The sequence below is a fragment of the Taeniopygia guttata genome, chromosome 3 (genome assembly GCF_048771995.1).
Source record: "Taeniopygia guttata chromosome 3, bTaeGut7.mat, whole genome shotgun sequence".
Classification (NCBI taxonomy): domain Eukaryota; kingdom Metazoa; phylum Chordata; class Aves; order Passeriformes; family Estrildidae; genus Taeniopygia; species Taeniopygia guttata.
Genome location: NC_133027.1, coordinates 41,996,965 through 42,024,531, shown reverse-complemented (window position 1 = coordinate 42,024,531; position 27,567 = coordinate 41,996,965). Strand labels below are relative to the sequence as shown.

General features: G+C 38.5%; 1 protein-coding gene across 4 annotated transcripts; it reads left to right on the top strand.

The window, feature by feature from the left end:
* Window positions 1-59: 59 nt before the first annotated feature.
* PNISR (PNN interacting serine and arginine rich protein) lies at window positions 60-27,567 on the top strand. 4 transcript variants are annotated; one of them, XM_002196774.7, is made up of 12 exons: window positions 60-199; window positions 12,579-12,697; window positions 13,926-14,111; window positions 15,878-16,101; window positions 17,765-17,951; window positions 18,220-18,410; window positions 19,024-19,161; window positions 20,144-20,243; window positions 20,950-21,003; window positions 22,278-22,448; window positions 24,290-25,391; window positions 25,632-27,567. In XM_002196774.7, exons 2-12 carry the CDS (start codon window positions 12,610-12,612, stop codon window positions 25,660-25,662), a joined length of 2,472 nt encoding a protein of 823 aa, XP_002196810.3. In that variant the 5' UTR covers window positions 60-199; window positions 12,579-12,609; the 3' UTR covers window positions 25,663-27,567. The 4 variants fall into 4 exon arrangements, with proteins under 4 accessions (XP_002196810.3, XP_072782818.1, XP_072782817.1 ...); XM_072926716.1 differs by lacking the exon at window positions 60-199 and adding an exon at window positions 592-762; XM_030267634.4 differs by lacking the exon at window positions 60-199 and adding an exon at window positions 3,092-6,541.

Sequence of the window (27,567 nt, the reverse complement as noted above, 5' to 3'; positions counted from 1 at the left end):
CCGCCCGGCCGCCCTCAGCAAAGATGGCGGAGGAAGGCGCCTGTGTGTGCCAGGCGAGGGTCAGCTCCGTGACGCCTTTAACTTCCGGGTGAGCGCCAGCGGGCGCCATATTGTCTTGTCCGTGAAGACGAGGAGTGATAGCGGGGGCAGAGCGGCCGCGGAGCGGCGGCACCGGCGGCGGCGGGAGGCGGGGGAGCGCGTAAGTAGCGGGGCGGGCTGCTCTCGCCAGCGCTCCCGGGGGACCGGCGGGTGTCGCCGACCTGGTCTTCCCCTTCGCTCCGAGCCAAACCGTGAGGGCGCCGCGCGCCGCGGTGGCGGTGGCAGCAGCAGCTGCTCGCCGGGCATGAGGAACCGGCGGCCCCGACAGCGGAAACCGGCGGCCAGGACGAGAAGGGACGAGCCGAGAGCCGCTCGCCCTCCCCCGCCGCCCGTCCGGGGGGGGCGCCGCGCCGCGCATGCGCGGCGAGGGCGCGGGGGGGCCGGCGGGGACCCCCGGGACCCCCCCGTCCTGCGCCGACCCCCCTGGCGGGGTCCCGGCGGGGACGGGCCCGGCGGCGGCACTGCGCATGTTCCGGGCCGCCCCGCGCCGCCGCCGCTGCCCCGGCGGGGCGGGAGAGGCCGGAGCCGAGCGCGCGACCTCGCGGGGCCGGCGATCCCGGGATGCTGGGCGCGCGCAGCCGGCCCGGCCGCGCCGGGAGCCGCGGCTGCCGCGGGAGCAGCGGCCGGGGTTCCGCGGGGCAGAGCGGCTGCTTGGCTTAGCCGGTAAGCGAGTTAGGGGAGCAGCGTGTGCGCTGGGATTGGGTAGTGGCTGTGTCAGCAGCCCGGCTCCTGCGGGTGAAATGTATGTGTGGGGTGTTTGTGCTGTTTCATGGGTTTCGTGAGCGCTCCTGTGAGTTCGTTCCACTGGAGGGCTCCAGAGAACTGAAATTCACACAGCAGCATTTGTAAGATACCTGGACCAGTAGCTTGGCAAACGCAGGGTATTTTTAAATGGATTCTCAAACAAGTGATGGGTTTGAAAGCCTTTTTGCTTTCAGCACTTATCCCTGCAGTTTCTCTGTACTTCATTAGACAATCCCACAACGTTGTTGAAATGAATTTTAATGGGAAGTGCTAGGCCTTACAGTTAAGGATGGAGACACAAAAGTGGTCCGAGGGTTGGAACCCCTCTTCTGTGAGAGAGCTGGGATTGTTCAGCCTGGAAAAGAGAAGGCTCCAGGGAGAACTTATTGCCACCTTTCAGTACCTAAAGGGTATGAAAGGTACTTTTGAGTATGAAAAAGAAGGTAAAAGACTTGTTACCAGGGCTCTGGATGAGGGACAACAGTTTTAAACTGAAATATAAATTTAGACTGAACATAAGGAAGAATTCTTTTATTATAAGAGTGGAGAAACTGTAGAACAGGTTTCCCAGAGAAGTTGCACAATTGGAAAGGTCCAAGATCAGGTTGGACAGAACTTTCAGCAACATCATTTCATGCAAGATATTGGGCTAGATGGTCTTCAAAGGTCCCTTCCAACCCAAACCACTGGATAATTTATGATGTGCTACCCCAGCCGAAATTTCCCAAGTTTCTGTAACAAGTGGTTATGCAGAGCATTCAGCCACCTTGGTTGTTGTTAATTTCTTCTCTTATAGTTAGCACCTGTAAATGTTTTCAAGCCAACAGTCTATTGGAAGGTGTGGGATACAGGAAACAAGGGTTGCCCTAAAGGCTTTATTCTAAAGCAGAGTCAGCCACCTTTCAAACAGGGGGAATGGTGGTCTTCAAAGCACAAAGAATGTCTACCAGCAGACACTGTTCTAACATAATTTTCCGAAGACAGGGTTACAAATACCAGTGCAGCTGAATACCTGTACTGTTGGTAGGAGTAAGAAACCTCTTTTTGGAGTGCAGCTGCCCTAAGGATGGCTCTTATGGGAGTGACAGATGCTGCAGCTCCCCTGACTGTAGAACAGAGGGGAACTGAAAGTCTCAGCTTTGTCCAGGCACAAGATACTAGGATTGCTGACAGACAAGCTCCTGGTTTTTAATTTGTTTGGTGCAGCAGCAAACCTTGTGTCATCTCTGTTATTATGCCATTACAAGACTTCCTTTGTCCCACATGGCATACAGACTCCTGCTCTGATAAGAATGCTTTCTATACTTTGGTCTCAGAGGTGTTGTAGGGCTTAAGTGTCCACAAATTTAGTACAATTCCACAATTTTTTAATTATTAACTCACCTTATAAGCTGTAGTGGTAGAGTGGAGTTATAACCATGCTTGATTTTTAGTTAAGTGCAGGACTATGTAAAGATTCAATGGGAACAGGAGTGTCCAGCCTCATGTCTTTTCGTCACTGAAGTATGTGGTATTTCTGTTTTTTGGTGACAAATAATATTTTGGGTAGGTGTTATTAAACTGTTGTTACTTTCATCACTAGCTGATCCCTTATTAAGTGATAACTGTATTTATAATTGAGGTTAATATCTGCTCATGACTAGTGAAGAGTAGTTGTTTATTTAGTTATTGGCACTATTAATTTTGTGCAGAGCAGGTTCATTGCAGAGGTAGTTGCAGATGGACCATTCACTTCAGAAAAAACATAATGCTGAAATAATGCTGTGTTACAGGGCCAATTGAAAATCCTGCATCAGGATTTCCAGCAGAATGATACATGAAAAAATTAATCAGATTGGACTTTTTTTCCCCCCCTCAAACCCAGTGGCGTTTTGACTTAAACCACCTAAGTTATGATAATGTTTCTGTGCTAGTAAATCTTCTAGCAGTGATTTTGGTACTTTATGATAATCAAATAATTTGTTTGTCTTTATGTCTTAGAAATACAAAAAATAAGTAAATGATACCTGAATGCCAATATCTGGTCCTTTTGCTCTTTTAAAAAAGTGTTGTATTCAGCTCAATGGATATGTGGATTTAAGTTTGAAATGACAGACCTTGGAAGCTGTGCTCCCTGAAGTGAGTGACTCCCTGAGGAAGATTTCACAGTACTTTTTTTTTTTTTTTTTTTTTAATTTGACCTTTGTTCATGCTGCTTCATCTTGTTAGCATTGTAAATATTAGTCACATGTACTTATTTGTGAACCAGGTTCTGGAAAACTTCATGGATACTGAGCAAGCTGTTTTCATCAGTTCTTTTTGTGGATCTTTTTGTGGATCACATTTGAAAAGCCTGTATTCTTCAGTCTGAGAAAGAACAGTTCTAACGTTAAAAAATGCAGTGGAGCAAATTTTAGTGATACACAGCTATTAGTGAGCTGGAAGATTTTACATGTTTTTTGACTTGTCATCTTGCTAACAGATCCCAGCAGGCACATAGGTATAGCTTCTGAAAGATGCATAGTATGTGGGCATGAAATACCAGGAACAACTTAGGGTGGTGCCCTACATGATACATAGAAGTCTTTGGCCGAGTGAAAGTGTAACGAATGAAACAGAGTAGTAGGCAAGACAGTTACTGTAACTTTTTCTGATTTGGTGCGGACTTAAATCATGCCATAAATATTTGATTTTCTAATCAACAGCTAAGTATAATATAGTAGTAAATATTAATTCTCCCAGGTAAAATGGAAGCCGGTATGTTTTTGTCTGAGTGATGGTATGCATTTGTTCTGACTCTGAGTGAATGTGTCTGCAGCCACTCTGTAGTAACTTGCGGGCTTCATTCCTCTGTGGGTGCATAGGATACAGTGCTTTTCCAGTCTCCCACATATTTTTAACTGCAGAAGTGTTCTGACTTACCTGGGTCTCCTATGCAAGGACCACCAGCTAATGACAATTCTTGTGACACTCTTTCTGCGTTAAATTTTTCTTCTTGGTAGGGGGGCTTCTTTGGGTATGCAAAGCTATTTTTCATTTGCAGATCTTTTCAGTTGGACCCCTTATATACAAATTCTTACAGAAAAGTAACTTTTATTCCAGTGACAGTCATGGAAGAAGCACTCAGTTTATGTTTCCTTCCAGTTGGGAGTACTTTGAAGTAGACATCTTTGGAGTTTGTACCGTGTATGTCCATTATTGACTTTGGATTCCAGCTTGGTTGGATATTGATAATACCATGGATGAGCTGCTCTTTCTAATTCCTTGGGAGAACTATGTGAACTGTTGGTGTTGTATTCCTACAACATATAGAGTATTTATCCATTAGTCTTTCCAACTTCATTGGTGATGTCTTTGCAACTATGGCCCTGTTGAAGCAATAGCACAGTGGAAGGAAAGTGAGAGGGAAACAGCTCTGCAGCAACACTTGTTCAGCTTCAACTCTTGGAGGTGTTGGCCTTATTCCTGTCCTTCTACTAACTGCTTTGATCCTGGTGTGGTGAATGTAGGATTAGATTTATCCTGCTTGCAACTGAACAGTTCCACAAAATTCATCATGGAAATTCATCATGAGCTTTCACTCAAAGGTGCTAAAACTTCACAGAGTCAATACCAGATACCTTGAATGAAAGGTAGCTTACCTTAGAATAAGGCACGCATGTGAAAGATCAAGAAATCAGGCTATTGATTTCAAGGAGCTCTGCTCCTGAAACATCTCTGTTTTCCTTTAGGTTCACCTTCAGAGCCTAAATCCATATGAGATAAAGAAACTCTGCCCACAGAGTGTGTGATGCTTTTGAGATCCCTCTCAAGATGTGATGTGGATGACTTCTGTAGGCCAGGTTCTACAAAGAGCATCAGAGACTAATGTGCCTTTGCTGCTTGTATTGTCTTAAACTCACGCAGAAAGATTACCTAGCTAACGACACTGACTTTTAGATAATGATTTGTTTCAAAACCAGTAATTGCAGTTTGTTACAAACCAGGACTCCTACCTCCTGGGGTCTTTCCCTTTAACTATGTAGACCTAAATATAGTCTGGCTGCACTGGCAGGTTACTTTAGAAGATGTGGAACATCTTTCTAGCTGTTTTTGGCTGGGTTTTTTAATGTTTGTTTTTCACTTTTTTGTTTGGTTTTGTTTTTTGCCAAGATACCTGACCTGAGAATGGAGTGCAAAAGAGTTTGTTGTCTTCAAACCCTGGGGTACAAAGACTAGCTGTGTAGGAATTCTCTAAGTATGCATGATGGCCTGCTCTTTCAGCTTCCTTATTTAGATGATGGCTATTTCTTTGCTAAATGCAATGCCTTTTTGGAATGCCTGCAAGACAAACCTTTAGTCACCGGAAAAACTTCTGCAGCTGTGTGTTAAGAGTTCAGTTTGCAAGTAAAACTTGTCAGGCCATCTTGTGTCATATGTTGACCTGCTTTTCAGGAATGATAAGTAGCATTATCAGAAAGGTGATGCAACAACATCCCCTCAACATCAGGAAGCTTTTGATTATTTGCTGTGCGCTCTGTAGGTTCCAGAATCATTAGTCTGCCTATCTATAGGGTTGAATAAACCACACCACCAGATTGTGTCCTGAAGATCAGGTCCAGACTGATGTCTGAGGCAGGAGTTCCTAACCTTGATCTTTTCAGCTCATGATAGAGCAGAAGGTGTGTGCCACTCTCCTTCTAGTGACAGCTTGATTCCTAGGCTGTCGCCTGATTTCTTGGAGTTGAGATGGTCTAGCTTCTAACAAATACTTGATTTCATATTCCGAAGATTACTTTTTTTCTCATTTCGAAGATATTTTACTTTCATGAATTTCCAGGCAAGTCATTGAGAATCTCTGTATCTGCTGCAGAAGCTGTTGAGCTGTAAGGTATTCTGCATGGGTAGGATGGTGTGTAACATTGATATTGGGAAGAAGCAGATTGTCAGAGTGATGGGAGTTACTTAGAAGGAGCAAGAAAGAGTGTGCAAGATGCAGTTATTAGGGCAGCTTGTTATGGTTAGTTGTCACCCAGATGCTTTTCTGGAGCCGAGCTAACTTCTTCCTGGGTCTCTGTGCTTCTTGTCTTGGACTAGCTGCATGCATTGGAGCAATTCAGTTTATCCATTAGCAGTATTAAATTTTGTTTAGGAACAGATCTTGCTTATTTTTCCAGGGGACATTTCTTGATATTTTTCATTTCTGCTGCAGCCAATGTCATAAGACATTTAAGGAGGATAGTATCTCTCAGTGACAACCAGGCTTTGTCTTTTGACATTTCCAGGACTGAGCCTTGCTCCATAAGACTGCTCTTCTCTGGTTTTGAGAGGTCACAGAATTCACAGAATGACTAGGTTAGAAGAGACCTGAAAGACCTTAAAGGGCAGAACACAGTTAGCTCTGCACAAGTGCTGTTGAACAGGTAATGGATTTTATGAGTTTACATTGTAAAACTGCCTTGGTAGGGTTATCCAAGGAACCTGAGTGAGCCTGTTTGCGCTCACGTTTTGTTGGTGGCCTTGTCTAAAAGATGGCCCCATCTTTGTCATCAAGGGCCTTCACTAAGCACTGTGCCATTGGTGAATTCTCAGGAAACCATACTCTCCTTGACAGGGTATATTCCTGTTGGTGTGGAAATAGTAATTTCATTCAAGATAGCTGTGTTTTTTGGGAAGCGCTTGGGAGAGTCTCCCAGAGTTAAAGATGAGCTTGTGAATTATCACTCAAGACTGTTCAGTGGTAAGTACCTTCTAAATGTGTGCCTTTCAGTGTGTGGCGTGTCTGGACACATCATACAGCTGTGTTGAAAAATACCTTATTAATCTAACAAATATGTTGAAGGAGGTGCCTTTTTTCCCTAAAAGAACAGGTTAACATTGAGGTGTAATTTGTAGTTGACATGCTTGGAGGGGAGGGGAGTGGAAAGGTACCTTTAAAAATCTTTACACAAAGAAAAATTAGTTTAAATACAGTGGTAGAGAGTTTGACACCACATTTAAATGTTTTTGAGTGCTGTTGGCTCTCAGAGGTTGATGATGATCGAGGTAAGTCCTGTCTATGTTGCTGTCTCAGCTTTTATTATCATCAGTGGAGCCCTCACCAGCAGTCCTATCAAGGGTGGCACATTTTCATGCCAGTAATTTGCTTTAATAAAACTTCAGCAGATTCTGGTTCAGCCTTTGAATAGAAATTTATAAAGAAAAAAATCCAACATGTGAAAGAACATATTTCAGAACATGTTTGCTCTTAAGAACTCCAGTAGGATTTTCAGGTATCCTGTGAACTTTCCATAATCTGTTAAATGCGTGTAACTGAAATGTGAGTGTGTTTTGCTCATGTGATTGTGCTTTTGTATAAAACAAAAAGAATCCTGAATTGACTTCTGTTTCTTTATTAGTAAACAGATTTTTAATAGATTCAGGTTCCTGTTCTGTGATCTGACATCAGGGAACAGCTCTTGAAGCACCAATAAATGTTCTTTTGTTTGTGTGTGTGTGCTAGAGAGAGGGAAAGAAAAAAAGGCTATGCCCAATCGAATTGGAGGGTAGAACAGCTAAGTAAAAGAGCCTTAACCCATAATTGTAAAGCAGGGGTAGTATCTGCATTTTCCTTTGTAAGTAGGTGCCTATAAAATGGATCCATTCTTTGAACCTGTTGTATGCAGTAGTGATGTCAGAACCAGTATGTCTTAATGACTGCTCAGTTGAGGTACCCCTCTGTTACTGTGTCTTGCTAATGTTTGAACTGAGATAATTTTAGCCAGTGTTCATCTGCTTCCCCTCCAACTTTTGTAGAAACTAAAGTTTGTTTCACTGTCATTTGGATGCTCAGCTGTGTTTTTGGGCTTAGTTAACTGGTGGGAAATTGAGCTATCCATTGTATTAGTGAAACCTCTTTCTTTCAGGTAATGCATATTTGGGAACTTGTGAGAAATAAAAACTTGTTAATTATTTGTGTGGCAGCATCCTAAGTTAATGTTGTCAGTGAATATTTTAGTTAGTGGGAGAGGACTTTGAGTATCTTTACTCCATTATTAATTACTACTTGTGTCTCAGGTTGTTTGTTGTCACATATGTTAGTTCAAGAGGTTCCAGTTCTTTCAAGCCTTTAGATTACTGGTTTGGTGGGTGAGAGGCATTGTTTGTTGATTTTGGGTTTGTTTCCTCGTCCCCTGCCTTGGTATTGGAGGTGGATCCCTTGCAGTAATTTTAAAATTGCTGCAAACAGGTTACATTTTCTTCATTGTGTTTTGTGAATTCTTTGTAAAGTAGTTTGTGTCCTTTTCTGTTTATGGACTCAGGTTCAAAAGTGTTGTTTTGGAAGCTCTCACATCTGGTTTGTTAACTATTGTATGACTTGACTTGATCTGTTTTTATTTTTGACACCTTTAAAATATCACTAGGAAGGCAACTGTCAGTGATGTCTGACGGGACAATCCTGAGATTCTGTTGAAAAGTCCTTGCATACTCAGTAAAGTTTCACAAGCAGAATACAAAGTTACATTGCCTTTATTTAAAATAAAGTAACATCAAACAACATAAGTGCTTATTTTAGACAACTGCAAATGAACAGCTAAAACCAGGTTGGGGTTTGCCTCTAATTTAAAAGCAGATGGAATTATTAGACACTGCAGTGCTTAGCAAAACAGTTTATGAAGACAATGAACCATATTTAAATGCCTGTAGCCTCCCTGCAGTAGATAAAAAAAATATATCAAGTACCTTTTTCATGTTTACCTTGTACCAGCTGGTGAAAAGTTGGAGAAAATGCTGGAAAATAAGCGGAGAACTAAAAAGCAGGAGAGTCTGTTTCCCGGAAAATTATGATGTCCTGGTGTTCCAGGTCACCATAAAGAGAGAGGTGCTAGAATTAACATCTTCCGTTCAATGGCTCTGAGCCAACACTTTTAGTCTTCAATATTAAAAATTTTGAATACATGACCTTCTCTTTTAGCCCGTATATGTTAAGATTACTTTTATAAACGTTTTAAGGTGTGAATTTTATTCCTTCCATATCCAATTCCTGTTTCTGTAAAGCAAACATTGCTCAATAAGGAAGATATGTTGAAATAAACAAAAATTAGTTTGGGACAGTTTTCACATCATATTTGGAAAAGGGGTTCTGCATGTAAGATTGCATTAAAAAAGTTATGTCATTGCTTAAGTGTTTGTGTAGTACATATTTCTGATTTGTAAAGAATGTTTTTACACTGATTTTGGTAATAAATCTGTGTACTTGAAAGCCAGCATATTTTATAGTTACCAACCTATGAAAATCAACATTTCTTCAGGAAAACTGTAGAAGTACAAATGCAATACAGAATGAAAACCTTTCAAATACAGTTCACAAACTAAAACTAGCTGTTTCAAATAGCAGTGATTTTAAATTAGCTTGCTCTGAGTGGCATAAATTGAATTAGTCAAATGTTGACATTCTTCAGGGTTTTACACTGTTGTTGCTGTCTTGTCATAATGTTGTGCATCAAAATAGAACCCAGCTCCATGCCTTGACCTATTGCTTTGCACTTCCCCACCTGATTTCTCTCCCCAGAATAGAAGTACTAAGGTGAAATAATCTCTCTAGGGCAAGTTGAAGACTGGGCCATATTATGTTGCAGAGCAGTGGATCAGCAGCTATCTATGCTAACAACTAAAACCCAACTGTGCTTTTTATTCTGGCTTTGCAGCCAGCTGGCACTGAGAGAAAGCCTGTGACCTTCCAAATTAGACTGGACACATGTTAACTGCCTGTGGGGTCCCAGGTCCATGCACACACCCAGAGAGTGCGAGGTGGCCTGGGACAGTGCTGTTCTCTAATGGGGAGGCAGTGGATTCGTTCAGCACCCCTCCTTTAGGAGTGTGGACTTGGCCTCAGTGTCCTAGGGCGTAATAACTTGTTGATGGAGCAGCAGGAGGTGAATGAATGCTGCTGCTGTCTGAGGTCGCTGCCTGTCCGCTTTATCCCTTGGTCACCGTTTCAGATGCCACTTGGTACAGGGCTGCAAGGCAATATATCTTTCCCACAAGATTTATTTGAATACCCTGTAAAATAATAAGGCAGTTACTGTCTTGAGGGCAGGTTTTACTGAGATGTGGAGACATTTGTTGTCTTAGACCTTATTAATGATCTAAACAAGTGCTTTAGTTTGTCCATAGTGAGGATCAAGGCCTGAGAGTAAAGAAAAAAAATTGGCCAGAATACTAAGTGTCCATTTCAATTGAAAAGTAAATATATAATTGTGTTAGTTGGAACATGTTTAAAAAAATCTGTAATACTGAAGATTTTAGGACAGAGATAGAACAAGTCCGGTAAAAATAAATCTCATCTAATCCTACCACATAAAGGCTCTGTGTAGGAGGTTCCAATTTAGTTGCAGTTTTACAAGTGGTCTTAATATTGTTACACTTTAATGAGAGAAATTGGTATTTAACTGTGTAAATTTTTTTTTTTGTTCAGTTATATGCAAAGCGGTCTTATAAGTTATTAGTGAAAAAAACTAAACCTTTTGCTGAGTTTGAATGTAATTCCACAAACTTGTTGCAACATACTATATATTGAGGTAAAGAAATGCTACCAAAATTAGTGAAATCCATGTTTATTATTGCTAGTGGGACTTAACAGCTGGAAACAAAAGGAGCAGCGCCATGAGGCTGTGCACTGCAGTGGCAGTCTGAAACCTCAATTCTTATAACTTTTAATATGTAAACAAATTTATTTTGACATTTGAAAGAATCTTTATTCTGGATGGAAAGATGAACTGAGGGAACAAGAAACATTTACTTACCTTTTTCTTTAGGATGAAAATAGTATTTGCAGTTACTTCCTCATGTCTATAAAACGTGTATAAAATGTGTCTATGAATACCTGGAGAGCTAGTTTAAGGGGTCAGCTAAAATGTTGCATTAAGTGCATTAGTAGCCGTCCATACACTCAGCTGGTATAAAAAAGTTAATTTCCTAGGTACAGATAAAAATGTGAAAAGAAAGGGACAAGATAAAGGGCGGTGTCTTCACTTATTAAAGGTTTAAATAGCATAAAAGTGTTAATGAAATGGGAAAAAACCTCCATAATTAGTTTGGCAAGAAAAGATAGTGAAAATAATAATGTATTAGATAGGTTTTGCCCCTGTTGCCAAAGTTGATCTGGTCTTGTTTAAAGCCCTCTCAAAATGAGACTGAGTGTTTCAGAGCCACAGGTGTAATTTTTGTACAGTGTTGACAGTAAGTAGTCTCAAAACAAAGGTGATCTACAGTTTTTCAGATAAAGGATTTCATTTGACAGAAGTATGCAAAATACTAGTTTGTGTTCATCTCTGCATGTCCCAGTGCCCCTGATATTTAGTGCAGCTCTTTGTGTGGTGCACTTTTGTAGAGCGATGCTCTCTGCCTATGCAGTCATGCAGTCTCTTGTGTGAGCGGGTGAGCACAAGGTGCCTTTGCCAGTAGGTTCCACCACAGTAGCTCGGTCCGTGTGCTGAGAGCGGGCTCGAGGGGTGGGGTGTGTGTGTCCCACTCCCTCAGAGCCACTGAGGCTGCTCCTGGCAGGCCACCCAAGTGACACTGGCTGCTTTGAACTGGTTTGCTCTGAAGCAGGGAGGCTCTATTCATCTATTCTGTATTGCACTTGGCTGTGAGCCACAACTGGGTCCTGTATGCTGCTCCTGTGACCTCAGGGAATGAATTTTTCTCTTTTAGGTTTGAAGTATTTGAAACAGCCTACTTAATGTTTTAATAGCGTGAACTCAGGGATTGCATGTTAAATTCCATAAGGATATATTCATTGAGTGGAAAGCCTGTTGAGTTCTTAACAGATTGGGTAGAGCAAAGGGGGTTGCACTCAGTGCATTCCTACCATACTGGTTTTTGGGAACTGCTTCTGGAGTGAAGTGTTCCCAGAACTGTGCCTAGTCTTTGTCGTTGGAGAAGCTGTTTGGAGCAGTGCAGGTGGCTGCTCTCAGGTCTTCCATGTGTAGCAGGTTAGGTGTGTGCTGAGGTACAAATAACTGGAAGGAACTGATGTGCCATTGCGGGCACACCTGCCTGGACTGCTGTGCCTCATCAAATTCACACAGAGCTGGCCCTGGAGCTTCACTGTAAGCAGGCTGTGGAGCTCTGCTGTCTGCCATCTGGAGCTAGGGCTGCTGCTGCCTGCTCAGTGAGGATGTATATGGCACAGCAAAAATTGTTTCTTATGATTTTAAGGGACTGTGGTAATTGTATGGTCATATTTATTTTTCTTTCTCAGATTTGAAGGTATATATATAGAAATTAAAAAGAGTCTGTACAATGCATAACATGCATGCGGGCACTGTCTTGTACCTGTGCAGTTTTCTGTGCAATCATTAACAATGTGTTTTACCATTTGGTGACTTTGTCTTGCTTAACAGCCTTGCATGACACTTGTTTGGAGAAATACACATCTTTTCCCTAAGAAGCAGGCAAAGATACCAATCATGCCTCTTATATTTTGACTTGCTTTAAATTGCGTTTATTGCCAGATGAGATCTTGTCGTACAAACTTGTCATATCTCTCCTTGAACATCATTTGGTAGTTAATTTCTTTGTGAAAATACAGAGAAAGCATACTAGACTCCTGAAATCTTACAGTAATATTTCAGATATTACTCCAAAGGATGAACCATTTCCTCCAGCTTAAAATATTAAGCCAGCATTGCTTCAGCTTGCGTTGCAAGGCTTAACTATATCTGCAGTTATGTAAGTTTCAGTTATGTGATATTTCATGGGCATCTATTTAAACATACAACTATTATTTTTAGTTGAAATATAGACTGTATAAAGACTTAAAAGATGTGGGATCAAGGTGGACAACCTTGGCAGCAATGGCCTTTGAACCAACAGCAGTGGATGCAGTCATTTCAGCACCAGCAAGATCCAAGTAAGTATATAGAAAGCTTTGTGGATTAATTCTTTTAATGTGTTGTCATTTAAATTTTTGAATCTTCGTAGCAGAGTATGACTCACAGTTGCATTTGTAGCTGCTCTCAAGATAATACATTTATGATGCTTTTCTGAACTAGAAAACAGAAAACATACAAAGGTTCCAAATGTTTTCACATAGTTAATGTATAATATGCAAATACAGGCAAGAAACCTGAGTTACCCTACACAATTTACCAACAATTTACCAGTCATACAGATCAACATTTAGACCTCTGTTAACAGTTATGTATCCCTGTCAGTTCTTTAGCCAAGCTAAATCCTTTGTTGGACAGAATCTGTTTTTTTATTCAGTACCTGTGTGGCAGAAGTATTAATGCAGATTATATATACAGTAAAAAAAACCTCACTGGAAAACTAAAATGGTTCTTGATTTAGGTTACAGCAGTGATAATCATGATCTCTAGTTTGAAATTTTTTTCTCCACCAAAACCACCAAGTGCTTTAAAGAGTAGAACATAATATACCTTAAGTTGAGAATGAGATAGCAACAATTCAAAACATCAAGAGAAATAGAGAAATGGATGAAAGTGCAGGTGTGTATTTAATACTAATGCAAAGTGGTCAGGCACACAGGTTTTACTGTCACTTTATTTTCTGTTAAATTCACTGGAGAGTTTTCCTAATTTGATAATAAGCAGAAGACATACTAGTGTTCTTATCTGAGACTGCAATTTATTTATTTACTGATAGGAAGGGCAGTAAAGAAAAAAAATGGGAGAGAGAACTGTAACATAATATATGGCAAGGGATATACGAAGAGGGTACATTGAAGAGTAGTTTTCTAACTATGTATCTTTTTTACTCTCAAATCTTCATGAATTTAGAATATAAGGATATATATATTAATTTCTGATGTTAAAATTAGCTTGCATATGAAAAAAGTGCATTACTACCATCCATTCAATGCTAATGTGAATGTAAAATAATCTGCCTTGTGACATTTTGAACATATGCAGAGAAACTGTACTTCAGCAAGTCTGTACACTGACATTTGCTTTGTTTCTTTTACTATACACTGTGAATAAGTTTAAATGGTGCTCACAGTACTTGCTGAAGGTAAATGTTGCCCATTTATCTTGAACAATAAGACATGTAATTGAGAAACAGTGCTGAACTTCAGATGTGTGAGTTCTAACCTTTTTAACTTCCTCTGTTTATTTTAGGCCAGATTGACTGGGCTGCATTAGCTCAAGCATGGATTGCTCAGCGAGAAGCCTCAGGGCAACAGAATGTAGTGGAACAACAAGGAATGATGCCAAACGGACAGGACATTTCAGGAATAGAATCTGGTCCAAACAACCATAATAATTTTCAGGGGGATCCCAATTTCAACAGAATGTGGCAGCCAGGTTTGTTTCCCTTCCAGTTCATTCCTTTTTTTCATGTTTCTTCATTTTATTCTTGTCAGATATTTTTTTGGTGTGAACATGCCCTGTCCCTCAGGCTTCAAAATGCAAAACTACCAGTTAATTTACTAATCACAGCTCCTACTTAGAGGGCTACTGTTGCCTCCTGTAGTGTAATGCCTGCTTCTGGCATGATCTTGACATATAGAATGAGTTCACAGTAAAATTGATGCTGGCTTTAGATGTCCTAAAATCTTTAAAAAGGAAGATCAGCGAAATTGAGTGAAAAATATGGTATAAGTGCATTTCATATACTTAGGATTTATCCCTTTTAACTTAGGTATCTGATTGTCAGCATTTTTCAGTCATTGTAAGCTCAAGTTGATTGGACGCTTCTGTTAGTATAGATTATTTTCTGTATTTTTTAACTTCTTCCAAACTTTATTTTTTCCCAAAAGTTAGTTTTCTTTTTAAAACTTCACAAGATACCACTGGTAATAAGAATGGGATAGAAATGGGTTATTTTATGCTAAGAATTTTTCTGAAATTGTTTTCTGAAAGCTAGGTTATACTGTAATGCAATTTGAAGTGTATAAGCAAGATAGTAAGCCTATGTGCTTGTCTTCAGTTGTTTTGGGGAAAACTGCACTTCATGCTTGATTCTATTAATGGTTGAAAGAATAACACTCCCAGTTTTCACTGTCACTATCCAAATTTATTGAAATGCAACATTTAATATAAGTAGGCTTAATATGTTATTGATAGTTCTTACATGTGCGTAATAAAAATGAGGTAGCCATCAGGTTTCACCTACCTGCACTAGCCTACAAGTTATTGTAGGCACATGTAAGTATTTTAAAGTTTTCTATGTGGCAGAGTGTATTCTAGCTGTATTTCTGTACAGTAAGTAGAAATTTTCACAGAAATAAAAAAGCTATAATAACACTTTTTAGTTGCTGCAGTAATAGATCCAATTATGATGCAGATGGGAAGGACAATAAAAATTAGAAAAATGTACTAAAGGACTGGATGGAAGATAGAAATTAACCTGAGAGGCTAGATACTAATTCTGTTACTGGTGAGAGTTATAAGGCAGCTCTTTCATGGTCTATGAGTATCTGTATAGTGCACATAATTTTTGTCTTTTTAAGGAGTCAGTCAGAAATTATGGCCACATGAGCTATTAATTCATTCCTTAGACCCTTTTCACTCTGTTAGCCAATTGTAACGTGTGTTTGAGGGATTGTGACTACAGCTTATTCTAGGACCTGTGCTAGATATTGGGCAATCCAAGAAATCATCCATTATCAGGACTCAAGACTTGGGAGCACAGGTTTCAGTGACTGTGCTGCTTACAACACCATTTTCTTTCCATAGTAGGTATTTCAAGTCTATTATGTGACACAGTAAAATAGCTCCTTGCTTTCAAAACTGATGCAGTTTTTTAACAGTCTAAGCAATTTGTAAGTCTTCTGGTGAACTCACTATCACTAGAAATATATAAAAACAAATTTACAGGATGTCTGTGCCTGTCCAAATCTATCCCCCTACTGCATGTGTCAGTTCAGCTATAGCTATTTGTATTCCCTTTGTTTAGTTGAAGAAATTATTGAGACAGTATAATACAGTCTGCAGATTGATGATTCTTCCTTGCTTTATCATCTGTAGTGCTTTGGGGAACCTTGTGATAAAGACAAGAACACTGAGTGATTGGTGACTCATATAAATTATACTAACTTGGTATCGAATTGTATTGTATTCCTAAACAGAATGGGGAATGCCTCACCAACCCCCTCACCCACCTCCAGATCAGCAGTGGATGACTCCAACCCCAGGTCAAATGGAAATTGTTCCTCCGTCGGAAGACAGCAACAGTCAGGACAGTGGGGAATTTACTCCTGACAACAGGCATATGTTTAACCAGAACAATCACAACTTTGGGGGACCTCCTGATAACTTTGCAATGGGGCCAGTGAACCAGTTTGACTATCAGGTGAAACATATTTGTTGCTTTAATATTGTAGGCGCGCAGAGTCCCTTCCATGGATGTGTTCCTCTAATATCATCTAGCAGCGACTTTCATTCTTCAGTTCTACAAACATCTACAGAATCTTTATCTGCTAAGATACATTTTAACCAAACACTTGACAGAAGATACTTTAAAGTTCTCTGTTCTGTTCAGAGGCCAAAGGGTTTTATTTTTCTGCAGTATTAATGAGAAATGGCTGTTGTCTGCAATATTAAAATGAATCACTGTGTTCCAGTATATAAATTAACATTATGTAGCTTTGTGTTAAAAAAAAAAAAAAGAGGAGAAGGAAAAAAAAATTCAGAAAGATATGCTTAACTACACTAGATAATGTACCCCAGGAAACAGTCCTGTATTTGCAGGGAGATAGACTGGATGGTCCATTGATCTTTTCCATATCTATCTACTGTGATTCTTTGAATAAACAATGGTATTTCTAAAAAAATAAATCCATATCCACTTTTTTCTTCATTCTGGCATATAAGTTGTATAGTATAATAAACATGTAGGTGGTTTTATCACTAATAATAGTAGGGTCCATTGCACAGACCTTTAAACACAAAGAAGTTTTGTATCTTTCCTCTATTTTCAGTATTTTTCTTTCAGAACTCCTGATATAAATGACAAACTAGCTGTCTAAAACCTACCTCCTGTTCATAAACAAATACAAGGGAAGATGGGCAGAAATTTTTTTGTTACCTTCTTGGCTATTTTTTATCTTCTTGATTATTTTTCCTCTTACAATTCTCTTGTTCAATAGTATTGTTAAATAGAGATCCAATAATTTTCCAATACATAAGTTTATTATAATTTTTGTTTATTGTCATGGGACAAACTCTTAAAATTAGCTTCTCTAAATATTACAGAAAACTTATTTTGCATTGAATGAAAGAAAGATGCTTAACCTGAAATTGTAGTGGAGAATGCTTTAGTGCTATCCACTTAAATATTCAGTAGAATATTTGATACTATACCCTTTTTCCTGAACACTCTTCTTAAATAGTTTTATTTAGCATTTCTGGATGGTAAATATTAAAATAAAAAACTCCTCATATATGCCTCAGGACTTATGACTTTTGGATTGTATACAGATTGTCCAGAACCCTGTATCTGTACTAAAATTGCATATTTATGCATTTAATATTTTAATCAGCCATATTAATAAGATCTGTAAAAAATTACTGGAAAGTGCACAGTGCAAAATTCTTATGTAATAAAAGGCTGAACTTTAAATTTTTGTTCTCAAGCTGTAGTTAAAAGACTGCTAACATAGCTAGACATTTAAATCCTAGTTTTGTACACTCTTTATTTAACTGCACACTCTGATGTTAAGTTGGCATGGAACTGTTTGAGATAGTGATTATAGAGCTTAGTGTTTAGCATAATATAAAAGGAGATTGGTTGAAGACCTTTCAGGTTTATTAAGTATCCCTGCTTAAGTCTAAGTTTAGTCATTAAATATTTAAAGGAAACTTGTTTCTTGGGGACCACAGTAAAAGAGAGTGAGAGATCTCAGTAGCATAGAAATCATGGATTCCTACTTGCATGGATTTTTGTAGACCAACTTGTTCACATGCTGCATTTAGTGTTACCATGTGAAGAAAAATAAACTGCATTACTCTTTCAGCATGGGGCTGCTTTTGGTCCACCTCAAGGTGGATTTCACCCACCTTATTGGCAGCCAGGACCACCAGGGCCACCAGGTCCTCCAGCACCTCCCGCACCTACTCAGAATCGAAGGGAAAGACCCTCATTCAGAGATCGACAGCGTTCACCTATTGCGATGCCTGTGAAGCAGGAGCCTCCCCAGATTGGTACATGTTAACCACTCTTTAATGAAAAAATGTAAAAGCTGTATTTTATAAAGAATTGCAAAGTTTGAAGACGTTTTTCTTTTTCATAGAAAATAAAAGAGCAGGGAAAGTAAAAGCCCTTATAAATGTTTTTTCCCTACAATCAGATGTAGGACTTGTTTTGATGGGGGTGGGGGAATCTACTTCTTTGTTTTGGGGGATATTTTTATTCTTTTTTGTGGGGGGGAAGGTTTTTCATCTCGCAAAACTGTAAACCTTGATTATGTAGATGCTGTGAAGCGTAGAACTCTGCCTGCCTGGATTCGTGAGGGCCTGGAAAAGATGGAAAGAGAAAAACAGAAAAAATTGGAGAAAGAGAGAATGGAGCAGCAGCGTTCACAGATGTCTAAAAAAGAGAAAAAGGAAAGTGAGGAGGCGGAAGAAGGGGATGGCCCACGGTTACCTCAGAGAAGTAAATTTGTAAGTAGAAGAGCTTGTTTTTTGCTCAAGTTTGTATTTCCTGAAAGGTATCAACTTTTTAGTCTGTTCAAAGTAGAGAGTCTGTGTTCCTGGTTCCCTCATTGGTTTTGTTGTTTAAAATAAAGTTAAGCTGCTGCTCTTTTGATAATTATTTGATATTTTGAAGTTTTTGATGGCTAAGATGTAGAAGTATATAATTCAATCTGTAGTAGCAAAGAAACAAGGATGAAATTGGACTTGTTTTTTCTTTTTTTTCCTTTTGGAGCATACAGAGCCTTTCAAAGTCAGAATTCCAAGTCAGCAGCTGAAAAAAATTAATATACCTGTATTTACTAAACTGAGCCAGTTTAGGAAACCTTGCATTGCCTTCATTTTAGCAGTTATCTTTTTTGTAGTCCAAAGTATGTGTCTGGCAGGGAACTGACAACTGAGTATTTTCTTAGCTTTTGTGGGTACATGCACTTACATATTTTTTTAGGAAGGGAGAAAATAAATTATTGTATGATAACGTATAATACAGATTTCAGTACAAAGTAAATGAAGCAGACTATTAAAAATAGAAACTAAGGAGCTTGATAAGTTTTTCCTGAAGTGTATGATGCTGTTCTTGTAGGACAGTGATGAGGAAGATGAAGATGCTGAAAACACAGAAGCTGTAAGTGTTGGGAAAATCAGCAGGAGTCCATCCCCAGCTCCTCAAGAGGAGCAAAGTGAACCAGAAATGACAGAAGAAGAAAAGGAGTATCAAATGGTATTAATAATGTGGTTCTTACTAAGTATTTCTGTTTAATTGCCCATACTCTTCAGGCATATCAAAGTAAATAATTTTTTCTATGTCTGATACTGTCAACAGAGGCAGAATATGCATTGTACAGTAAAGCACGGTTATATTTGCATCTGTTTATAATGCTATCTTTCTCATAGAAACAAGGATATCAGTTATATAACTCGTATTTAGCACAATAGGGAAAGAGTAATGACTGTAATCTTTGCATTGATCTTCATTAATTCTATGGTTTTGCTTCACTTATCAAATTTCTGAAAACTTCTACTGATTACATTTCACCCATTTCAAATCTGTGCTTCAGCCTCACTTCCTGTGAAAGGGAATTTAAGAAATGTATTCTTGCAACAAAGTGCTACAGCCCTAAATCCTGTATCACCAACAGTTTCATTGTGTCTGCACAACCTTCATACTTGTGAATCCTCGTTAATTAAGGCCCTGAATTCTACTAAGTTTGATGAGTATATTTTTGTAGAGCATTTGGTCAGACAAAAGTAACTTGGAGAACTAGCTACTGCCATTTCAGTTTTTGTAGAAAATATGTAATAATAAAATGCTATATAAGTAACCTCTGATGATCTTTACAGAGAGCATACCTGTCAGAAAACTGCTCTTTTTTTTGAAAGAATAATTGGAATCAGTCTAAGTACGTTTCTGATTTACATATTCATTTGTTATCCAGGGCACTGATCTTAATGTCTATGATGATAGAGCTGTGTGCAATACATGCAGACACAATTCACAGTCAAAATACTAACTTTAAAGTTGTGAAATCAGGTCACATTTAAACAGCTTCAATGTTTTTTAGTCATGTCTTCTGAAAGAAGTTATTAAATAAAATGTGCAGGAGACAACTTTCCTAGTCATCAAAAGAAGTGAAGCTGTATGGATATAATTTGAATTTATTCAAGATGTTTTGGACTTTAATTTTATATGCAATTTTCTTCAGATGATGCTGACAAAAATGCTGCTGACAGAGATTCTCTTAGATGTCACAAATGAAGAAATCTATTACGTGGCCAAAGATGTTCACCGTAAAGCAACTAAAGGTATGCCGGGTTTGGGAGGTTTTTATTCTTTTTAGTTTCTTCTGCGAAAATTCTGTATTTGCATGTCTTTAGAACATTTAACCTCCATAGTTCTCACTCAAGAACAATTCCAATATAATGCATCCAACTTGGTAGAGTTCAAATCCAGTAACCATGTACTGTCGTCCTGTGCAGTGTATTGTGAGTTACTTGAGTTATTCCATTTTTTTCATACAATTCATTTCAGTTAAAATGGTACCTGTGTCAATGGCTCTTGGGTTGTAGCTGTTCCTTACTACTATCATCTTTATCTCAAAGCTGTTCAGAAGTGAAAAGAGATGAACTTTGAGTCCTCAATTAGTAATTAATTTGCTTTTGCTATTAACATGTATTGTACTTACAGAACAAATTATTTTAACATAACAGAGTTAATATAAGTATGTAACTACAGAAGTTGAAAATTATGTGCAGGTGCTGTAACTTGGAAAGTGATTTATGAGTATATATTTGGGTTTTTTCTGTTCACTGTAATTTTGAAGTTAAATTCTAAATCTTCATGGTCAGAAAATCTAGAAGTGGTTTTAAATGGATGATGCGTTTTTAATGTTTCTTCTCTCCCTCCAAAGAACAGCAATAGTAGTAGATTTAACAATACCATAGACTCATGACTATGAAATCGTGGCTATTTGTGTTAACATGTTGTTCCTGTTGTTGATGTGATACAAAGCTCCTGCAAAACAGCTGGCACAGTCCAGTGCACTGGCTTCCCTCACTGGACTCGGTAAGTATGTTCCTTATTTTTGAGAGGGCTTAAAGGGGGAGTTTCACTTTTGCCTTGCCTTTCTAGAAATTGCATTTTGAAACTAGATTTTAATTGCCTGGAAGTATGGGTCACTTTCTGATAACTTTATCATTATCAGCACCTTTGTTTGTTCCACAGGTGGTCCTACTGATATATAAGTGGGATAGTTGCTGGAGTAAAGGACTAGGCAGTGTGATTTAGTGTATGAGAATCTTACCCTAATTTTGAAAATACATAAAAATTTTAGACAGATTTACATGTCAAAGTATGATAGTTTCAGAAGCACACTGCAGCCTTCAAAGAAAGGAATACGGTTTCATACTTTTCTTCTGTTTTGATCCGTATGAACCAGAGGGGAAAGTTGATAGAAGAGTAATAAGAAAAAATATTGTAATATTTGTAATTATTATTTTATTGAAAAGCTACATAAGCACAAAGGCTCCCATATCATATACTGCCAGAAACAACACAGGAAAGAGAGATTGAAATTCCAGCCTTGGGACACAACTGCAAGAGGTTTCTCCCAACATGACTTTTATCACCTAAAATGTACTACAGCAGTGTCAGTGATCAGTTATGTGTTCATTACATGGAATATTGACAAATTAGATTGAATGTTATCATCACAAGTATTCATGTTTCAAAACTAACTCAGTAAAGATCCTAAGGACCTGAGACTGAAAGAAATCCATGTAAGATGTTTAAACTGACTTTGTCCTTATCAGTCCAGTACTTAAAAATATCTCTGGGGGAGAAGAAAGTCTGTTTTTATTCCATCTCCATACCTGTCAAAGTGCAGAGTTTTCTAAATCATATGGAAAAATTGATATGGCATTCAGAATTTCTGTAGCCTTGGACTATGGAGGCAGCTGAAGTCATTTCAGAGATGTCTTCTGGGAAAGATCCCAGGCATTTTCTGTCCCGTTGCTGATACAGAGGCAGGCACTGTTACAGTCTCCACAGGGAGCTTTTTTGCCTTTCCATACAATGGAAAAAAGTACCATGGTCACAGTGATTGCTTGCTGAGAATAAACAAGTTGTTCCAGAAGGAGTAGAAGCAGACAGTGACTATCAAAGCAGATACGGGGGCCTTGAACACACTGGCAAACAACACTGGCACTTACCAGAATAAAGTGACTTCTTCAGAGCCGAGGAAGTGAAGGAAGGGCAATGTTACTTCCTCTTTGCCTCACAGAAGTATTAAGAACAAAGCTTAATCTTTCCTCGTGATAGACTGGACTTTATGCACGCAGGTGGACTGGGTGGTTATGGATCAGGAGACAGTGAAGATGAGAGGAGTGACAGAGGCTCTGAATCATCTGATACTGATGATGAGGAATTACGACACAGAATAAGGCAAAAACAGGAAGCGTTTTGGAGGAAAGAGAGAGAACAACAACTACTACTAGAAAAACAGCTAGAAGGTAAATCCTGTGAAGTCTTCTTACTGTGCCACTGTAAATGGAGTTGACTACTTAGTGTTTGTAAATTGATGGCAAAGAAACACATTTTAAGCAAAAAAAAATGAAACTAAATTTATAAATAATGTTTTTTTAATTCACATTTAAAAAACCCAAAACCCTGTGATTTACTTCTGCTTCTCGATACAAGGTAAGGTTTGTCCTTTCGTACAAATAATGTAGGCCAAAATGGTAGCACAGACATCTCCCAGTGCTGAAGATCTGTCTAGAGATAGATGCAATGTTAAGAAATTGTGAACCAGGTTCACAGGCTGGAGGAGAAAGTGCTATTATGATAGAACTTCAATTTGATGGTTTCTTCCTTTAACTTTTTATTTAAAGTCCTGAAAATAAGACATATGGAGCCCTTAATGAAAGGCTGGACTAGCTAAACTTTTGGTTTTCTAAATAGTCCTCTCTCTTTGAGTGTTTAAAGATGTATGCATAAAAGCATAGCTATATGGAGAGTGTCTGAGTGTGGCCTGTGACCTCTCTTCCTAGTGCAGGAAGCCAGATGTCAGTGTGGAGACATCTTCATGGGACCATTTGCAGAAATACAAAACTAGGGTGTAAAGCAGCTGATTCTGTACATCCAAAATACTGAAGAATGAATGCTAGAGCAGAGTCTCATTTGTAGCAGTGTTTTGGAAAGGCAGAAGATTTCTAATGGACAATACAGCATCTTCTAACATAGACTGATTTCTTCCTGTATTGCCTAATAACTCAGGGACCAGCTGGAATTGTTTTCTGAGTTAAATTTATTAGCTGCCATTTGGACCACTCTGGGTTTCCAGATGCAGTTTTATTCCCTAAATTAATTCAGGAAATGATGGCATGTGGGACTCAGATTCAGTCAAAGAAAAGAAACTGAGAGTTTCTAGCCAGGCAGATGCCTGGGATAGAGCTGGAGAGAATGTAAATAATTCTTTATCTCTCTTGTTTTTCACATTGTTTATAGTTAAGTTCTATCACTGTGAGTCAAGCACTCTACACCAATGGTCTAGGTTGTTTTCACTTCAGAACCAATGGATTTGGCCTTTGGGAAGCTCTGTATAAAAGAGCATTGTATTTTGAATAAATCGGAGTTTTACTCTCAGCAGCCTTCTGAGTGAGTCTTCTCATTCCCGTCCTGCCTCGACAGTGACAATGGCCCACATCAAAAGGCCATTTTTAGGCAAAAAATGTATGTCAGTTATTTTTTCCGGATTAAATTTTAAATGGGGAGATAAAGTTGGCAGTGATGCAAAGAATCCTAGGTTGAATAAAAATAATTTTTATTTTGGAAACCTCTGGGAAATGCTCTGAAGGTCTCACTATGTGAGAAATACAGTTTCTTCAGACCTGATGGTAATCCTCAAACCCAGATGAATGGGGCTCAGAGAAAGGCAGGAAGCATTAGTACTTCCTGCTATACTGATGAGGAGTCTTGTAGGAAGGAGAAAGGGAGAATCAGGTGTGCAGAAAGGTTGCAAAAAGAAAAAAATCGTGTGTGTAGATCAGTTTGGGAGTTCTAGTGTTCCAGGATATTTGTTTTAGAACTTCATCTTAAGCCACTAAAACTTGAAATAACCTCAAGACTTCTAAAATGACTGGGTTCTACACTTTTTCTAAACTACGAGGACAACTTTTCTAGAATTATAAGAAAAGTAGTTTGTTAAGTAGTTGGTATAGTGGCAATGTTTTAATTTTAAGTATTATGAGAGGTGCTTGGAAACTTGGTTTTGTCATTGTAATGGTGTGGAAATTACTGACATATTGCTCCAAATTAATTGCAATTTTTTTTTCTGTGTACTTCTTTTTTTCAGAAGAAAAGCTACAAAATGAAAAAGTTTCAAAAGAGATGAATGAATTTATCAACAAAGAACAGAATAGTATCTTAGCATCACAGGAGGCAAAAGAAATTGAAGCAGATATGGTTCATGAAAAGAAGAGATCTCCAAATGCAATCACACCTGATGTAGAACTCAAGAAAGAGGGTAAAGAGAGGACAGGAAGGAGTGGGTCAAGAAGCTCTAGCAGTGGTAGCAGCAGCAGCAATAGCAGGAGCAGCAGCAGCAGCAGCACAGTATCCAGTTCATCATATAGCACTAGCTCAGGTAGTAGTCGCAGCACTTCACGTTCTTCCTCTCCCAAAAGGAAGAAGAGACACAGTCGCAGTAGGACACCATCACATAAAGTTAGGCGCAGTAGAAGCAGGAGTTACTCCCACAGAAACAGGAGAGAGAGGAGTAGGAGCAGGGAGAAAATAAGGGAAAGGAGAAGATCTAGTAGAAATCACAGTGCTGAAAGGGGGGAGAGGCGGAGAAATCGGAGTCCTTCGAGAGAGAGAAGCTGGGATAGACGTAGAAGCGGCAGCCGCTCAAGAGACCGGCGAGCCAACCGTGCAAGCCGCAGCAGGAGCAGAGACAGACGTAAAGCTGAAGACCAGCGTAGAAGCCCTACTGGAAATAGGCACAAACATAAAAGTGAGGGTAAAGATCAAGAAAGGAAAAAGGAGCAGGGTGGAGGTGTAGATAAAGACAAAAAAAAGAACAGAGAAAGGGAGAGAGATCAGGAAAAAAGAAAAGATAAGCCCAAAAAAGAGGAAAAAGAAAGTAAGACTGGCAATCATGATGACAGTAGATTAAAAAGAAAAAGAGACAGTGAAAGAACTTTCTCTCGCAGTGATTCAATATGTGTGAAAATAATAAGACAGGATTCCAAACAAGAAAGTAAAAAAATTACTACCAAAGATAGCAAAAAACGATCAGGCTCTGAATCTAGTGCAAGGAGTAGTTCTGAATCTCCAGGAAGCAGTAAAGAAAAGAAGGCTAAGAAATCGAAGCATATTCGGTCATGCTCCATGGAGAAATCTCAAAGGTCTGGTAAGAAGGCAAGCCGCAAACACAAGTCTAAGTCACGATCAAGGTAGTATACTTTTTAAGTATTTTGTTTGACTTTTAAAAAGTTTTTTTATATTCGTCTTCATGTGTACGGCATATGAACCTTTTTAATAAAGTATGGTATTTATTAAACTTTTTGTCTTGGGCAAAAGTAACTTTGGAAAATCTTTTAAAACTATTAATTACTAAGCCTAAAGTGTGTGTGGGTTTGGGGGTCTTTTATTTTTTCCAATTAACTTTTTCCCCCTTTTCCTTTATTTTTCAGATCAACAACTCCTCTTCGTCGTAAACGCTGAGGAATTTATGGCACCAGTGCTATGATGTTTAAAAATTCCATGAGTTATAAAAGGCTTGTCTCATTATAGAGGCACATTGTGGCTATGTAGGTGAAACCAGAATCCTTTTTTTTATTTGTAAATAGGTGTATTTTTTCCAAATGCTGCTCAGAATAATAGGATTTCTTTGTATTACATTTTTTCAAGAACGGTAGTGCTTATTAAGACTATAAAACAGGCCATTCTCTTTCAGCTGTAATGTTCTTAAAATTACTATTGAATGTACTGTGATGTCAATAAAGCTCTTTAGTTCATTTTTTGTTTAAAATTCTTGCACCTGAATTTTGTGGTAAATGGTAGAAAGTATAAAAAAAAAAGAAAAAAGGCAGCTTTTTTGGTATAACAGATTTTTAAAGTACTTGAAAAAGATTTAACGTAAAACACTTGTAATCCATGGACATGATAAGATTACTTTATTAAGATTACTTTATTGGGGTGTGGAAGAACAGAGAAAAGACATCTTATTTTTCTTTAGATATGTGTAATAGATTTTTTAATAACCCTTTTTTTGATCTAGCTGGTACTATATGCTGTGTATGTAAAATATGGGTCACTGTAATACAAGCTATACTTAAACAGACTGAACCCCATTAGGAATATGTGCAATTAACTGATCTCTTGTGGCAGTGTTAAGCTCTGGAACTATATTCCTCACCCAGTTTTCAGAGAGATCTTTGGATGTTCAGGGATATTACACACATCTCAGAATTTTCTATGTTTTTATGGAGCATGTTTATAAACATCATTCAGTACACACTGAAAAACTGACAATAGGTTACCTTTACATTTTGGCACATGCATTAAATGTGTACTGAATGTTAAAGGTAGGTCCTTAGTGTCTCAAGAATTATGACTCATGTAAAGCTGAAACACTGATGTATCAGCAATACCACTAAATTTTTGATTTTAATATTAAAATAAAGTGAAAGAGGTCACTGATTACCTGCTTAAGGAAATTGACTATTGCTGTTAGAAACAAGAGTGTGAAATAATATAAGCTAAAAAAACAAAACAACAATACCCAACTCTAGGCCAATGACTTACAGAAGAACATAAATTCATGGAGAGATCTGTGAAAAAGGTAAAAGGCTTAAAATCGAAGTAAGTTCTCTTTGATTGGCTCTATCTTCTACGAAAAAATGGTACTAGTACAGGCAACCTGGAAAGCATGTCTTCATGAACAGATAAATCCACTTAGCAAAGTCAAAATTCAGCTATGCAGCTTTTTTCTACTGTAATTTTTTCATAAATAATATGCAGAAATAAACTGCTTCAGGGCAAAGAAATACATTTTAACTATGTGTTTAATAAACAAGCTAATTGCTAGTGAATATGTGCATGTTTATCAAAACACTGTTACAGATAAATAATCAGCTGTAAATTATAACACTCCCCCCAATTATATCTTTCACATAGAGTAAGCAGTCATATTTATTAGCAAACTAAGGCATAATTTACATCACACAACTTTACTTGCATTGGTAGGAATATAAATAATGATGTGTTGATCCAATCTCACTACACTCTTTGCTCTGGGTAAGAGTGAGGAATATTTTGAAAGTAGGTAGCATAACAGTTCAGCTGTCCTAGAAGGATGTCTTGTGAGAGACAGAAAGAAATTAGAACTAAGCTTAAGAAAAGCTGTTGAGGAATACAGTTTCCAGGATGCATCGAATTTGATTTTCAGTTCAGATTTTATATTCTCTGTCTAATAATAAAAAAAAGATTGTGTATGAAAAGCTTTATATACTCTGCCAACAACTGGAATTCTGTCACTTCCTGTAAATATGAAAATTATTTTTTGACACATATGCACTTCTATGGGTAGTGACTGTATGCCAATAAAAAGAGCATACGATCTCTGTA

Coding starts and splice junctions, on each gene's coding strand:
- PNISR (XM_002196774.7), top strand. CDS start 12,610: ATGTGGGATCAAGGTGGACAACCTTGGCAGCAATGGCCTTTGAACCAA. Junction 16,102..17,764: donor TGAACCAGTTTGACTATCAG/GTGAAACATATT, acceptor TTACTCTTTCAG/CATGGGGCTGCTTTTGGTCC. Junction 17,952..18,219: donor GCAGGAGCCTCCCCAGATTG/GTACATGTTAAC, acceptor TTGATTATGTAG/ATGCTGTGAAGCGTAGAACT.